The sequence below is a fragment of the Mirounga leonina genome, unplaced genomic scaffold (genome assembly GCF_011800145.1).
Source record: "Mirounga leonina isolate KUSES-001 unplaced genomic scaffold, KU_Mleo_1.0 Mir_418, whole genome shotgun sequence".
Classification (NCBI taxonomy): domain Eukaryota; kingdom Metazoa; phylum Chordata; class Mammalia; order Carnivora; family Phocidae; genus Mirounga; species Mirounga leonina.
In genome coordinates, this window is record NW_023270739.1 from 2,170,692 (window position 1) to 2,174,590 (window position 3,899).

At 59.6% G+C, this 3,899-nt stretch overlaps 1 protein-coding gene across 2 annotated transcripts in view; it reads right to left on the minus strand.

Moving 5' to 3' along the window:
* PNPLA3 (patatin like phospholipase domain containing 3) overlaps window positions 1–3,561 on the minus strand; it is a 15,330-nt gene extending 11,769 nt beyond the window's left edge. Inside the window, exons 1-2 of one of the 2 annotated variants that reach the window (XM_034987336.1) lie at window positions 3,296–3,561; window positions 508–740 (exon numbers count right to left, since the gene is read on the minus strand). In XM_034987336.1, the coding sequence (XP_034843227.1) occupies window positions 508–740; window positions 3,296–3,482 (420 nt within the window). In that variant the 5' untranslated portion in view covers window positions 3,483–3,561. Of the gene's footprint in view, window positions 1–507; window positions 967–3,295 lie in introns of those variants that run through there. The other variant, XM_034987335.1, reaches the window with a different exon arrangement.
* Between the last annotated feature and the right edge of the window lie 338 nt (window positions 3,562–3,899).

Here is a 3,899-nt window from a genome sequence, read left to right on the forward strand (position 1 = left end):
GATGCTGTGGGTCCTGGCCGGGAAGCGGCGGGGGGGGGGGGGGGGGGAGGCAGGAAGCAAGACCGGCCCACTGAGAAAACCTACTCCTGCTGGAATGGATCAGCGCTGGCTATCTAGAAAAAGCTTTTGGAAACAAGCTTAAATAGAGGTGGACCGTGGCTGCTGAGATGCTCCTGGTTGTATGTGCTAGGAATATACATTGTGGGAGGAGGGACATATATGGGACAGGGTCTCTGGAGGAGGGGATCAGGAGCCAAGTCTTAAAGGACAGGGAGGTAGTATTTGAAACTGAAACCAACTAGGGCCATTCCGGGATATATACAGGTTATAGACCACCGACCACCGGATGCACACAGAGTGGTGCAGGAAGCAAACCAGCATCTGTGCAGCCAGGGTTTTTGCATCTTAAGAAATGACGCAGGTGGCCTACGGCAGCCCTCTCTGTGTTGCTTCCAAAAAGAAATAGCTTTTCTTACTTGACAAGGCCCAAATAAGCAAACTGCTTACGTCCACAACTTCGTCTTTGGACTGAAAATCAGACACCAGCACGTTTTCCCCATCAGACACCCTGGTGAGCGAAATGCACATTTTGCCAGAGATGAGCCTGTGGATATTGTCTGGGAGGTGTCTCTGAAGACTTTTTTGGATGTGCCTGCCCAAGATGAAGGAGGGGTGGAGGATGCCAATGCTCCGGCTCCTGGCACTCCGGACAAGGTCCCCGAGGATCTGCATGAGGTGGTCTGGAGGGCAGGAGACAAATACACAAAGGACTGTGCTACCCGGGAGATGGAAATGCTTTGTGGCAAGACCAGACACCAGGTGGCAAGGAAGCGGCCAGCCTTCTTCCAGGCCCACACTGATACAGAAGTCACGTGCGGCCATGGGTCCCTTCAAATGCGGCCATTCCCAACTGAGGTGTGTAAATGGCACACTGGAATTCAAAGGCTTCATAAAAAATAAAATAAAATAAAATATCTCCTTAATCATGTTTTATATTGATTAGATGTGAAAATGATAATGTTCCGGCTGTACTGGGATCAATGAAATTAATTTCACTTGTGTCTTTCACTTTTTTCAGTGTGGCTACTGGGAAATATTAAATGACACACACAGCTACACTATTTCTCCTGGACAGCGCTGCTCTGGGTCCCCACCACAGGAAGGAGCCTCCTGAGGTGCCCAGGGGCGCTCTCTCTCCCCTCCATCCCCCAAAGCCAGAAGCGGAAATGCCTCAGCATCAGAGCTTTAGCACAAAGGACCTAACATTGCAGGAAGCAGAGACTCAGTGCAGGCTGGGGCCCAAGGGCAAGTCCACCTCCTACTAGCCAAGCGACCTCAGAAAGTCACTTCACTGCCCCTCGCCATCTCAGACTGTGCATTTTTAACTTTGGGGACAGAAGGGATTAGATTCGCTACCATCTGTAAGGTCCTCAACACAGCAAAGGCTTCTAATTAAGAACTAGACTTATCCTTAAGCTTCTGACACCAGAATTACCACTGTCTAATGGGCATGGGCCACATTCATGCCCCATCAAGCCTCACTCATGGACCTGGACCCCCTCCGACTGATCTGCATTGCCCTACATGCAGGACCACCAGTCTCAGCCTGAGACCGAGCCCATCACAAATCCTGAGATGCAGAAGGGCAGCCATAAGCCAGCCTGTCTTGGAAGACCTCTGACCTCAACTCAACTCTCCCTGTGCGTGTGGCCCCACTGAGCCAGGGCAGAAGGGGCAAAGTTGCAGACAGCTGGCTCGTTCTGCCAGGCTTTCCTGCTGAGTACTTGGTGTGGAAGCACTCGCAGGAACTCTTTCCAAGTTGTGGCCCTAGGAAATGCTCCTCAGTGGTCCCCAAATGAGACAGGAGTTCAAAGCAGGGCTCCTGGAATTTGGGGAGTGGCTCCTACCAAAACCTCCAGACCCCACTTTCCAAGGACCTCGTGGTCCCCAAGCCTCCCCCTGCCCTACAGGGTACAGACCCAGGCTGCACATGTCCTCTGCCAGTTAGGAACCCTGTCTGTACTGGAGTCAGTGCAGGTGACCTTGACATACAAGGGCTGTCTTTTATTGCTGCCAAAGCCCAGAGTGTGCAGATGGGCCAGGGCCAGTCTGTTCCTCCCTGAGGCCACATCTCCTGCCCTTTGCTCTCCTCCCATCAGTGGAAAAGCCAGCCCAGCCAGGGCCTCTCTCCTAATCCCCACCTCCCAGCCAGCCCAGGGTCTGCTCACCGATCCTATCCAATCCTATCCAATCGCAGGGCTGCGCCTACTGGCAGGGGGCTCCAGGCCATGCAGGAACAAAGTCACTCCCTGCTGGTGGAGTCCAACACATCAGTCCCCAGGGAAGAGCAGGGTAAATTGCTAAGGAAGCTGAACAGGGGTTGATGAGGCGCACTATCTTCCTGTCTGGGGGTCTTTGGGTGCCAACATCTCCAGCTGCCACTTGTCCCAGGTCCTGCCCCCTGGCTCAGAACCCCAGGCCACAACCCTGTTTGGGCCGTCTTGGTACAAGCCCCATATTGTCCCCTCCCACCACCACCCACATAGACAGATGTTTAATTTGCACAAGATTCAAATGCACAGACCTCATTTCCAGGGGCACTGAGCAGGGTGGGGTGGGGGGTAAGGATGGTATAAGGGGATGTCCAGAGATCCACTCCAGCCCCTAGGAAGGGTCTAGTACCCCCTCCAAGCCCCCCCCCCCCAACATTCCCCCGCCCCACCATGACCCTTCGACTCCAAACCAGTAAGCCTGCCCAGGAGGACTCCGAAGAGTTGCCCTCCCCCTGAAAGGCTATCCAGCTCCCTACCTCCCCCGTGTTGGGGGGCCGGGCGTGTCTCCAAACCCTGTAGTCGCCAGAGGGAAGACAGGGCCCGCCCAGGGACACAGGCCAATGCCCCCCTCCTGGTCCGACCCAGGGCAAATCGCCCAGCGCCTCGTGAGCTGATGGCAGGAACCTCAGGGACCAGCTCCACCCTGGGCCCCCTGGGTCCTGCTCCCTCCTCCGCGTTGCTCCGTTTGAGCTCACTCTCGGTCCCGGGGCGAGGGGCTTCCTGCAGGCCCAGGCGCCAGAGCCGGGTTGGAGTGCGGATACGCTCGGGGTTCCCACACCCAGAAGAGCCAAGCCCAGGCGCACCCCCCTCCCAGGCTGGCGACAGAGAAGCCCCGGCGCCGGGCGAGAGGACGCGGCGGAGGTAGCGTCTGTCTGGGGACGGGCCCCCCCGGGACGCTCCCCGCGGTGTCCGTTGTCCCATCCCAGCTCCGCGCGGCGCCCCGGCGGCGGCCCCGGACGTACCCAGCGGGGCCCCGGAGAGAAAGAAGACGCCGTGCAGCGCCCCGGCCGAGGAGCCGAACAGCATGCGCGCGTCGCGGATGAGGTGCGGGGCGCGCTCGGTCAGGCAGCGGGTCGCCCCGACGTGGTAGGTGCCCAGGAAGCCGCATCCCGAGAAGGACAGGCTCCATCCGCGCTCGGGGTCGTACATAGCGGCGGCGCGGCGGGGGTCTCGGCTCCGGGGCTCGCGGAGGGAGTCGGCCGCGCGGCGGCCCTCGCGGGGGACGCGCGTCCGGGTCGGGGTCCGGGGACCGCGCCGCACCGCTCGGCGCCCGAGCGCGCTCTCCGCCCGGCCTCCGCGCCGCCGCTCAGGCCCTCCCTGCGTGACGTCAGCCGGCGGCCCCGCCCCCTCGGGCCAGGCCGACGAGCCTCCGGCCGCCCAATGAGCACCGGGCCCCCCCCCGCCTCCATCGCCGCGGGGTTCTGCGAGGGGCCTGGGGCCGGGGCGGAGGGGAGAAGAGGACCTTGCCCCCAGGTGGGAGTTGGAGAGCAATTGTCCATCCCCCAGACGGACAGCTCCCTTTCGGTTCCTTGTCGTCCCTGAGTCAGGGAGAAAGCGAAGGTTGCC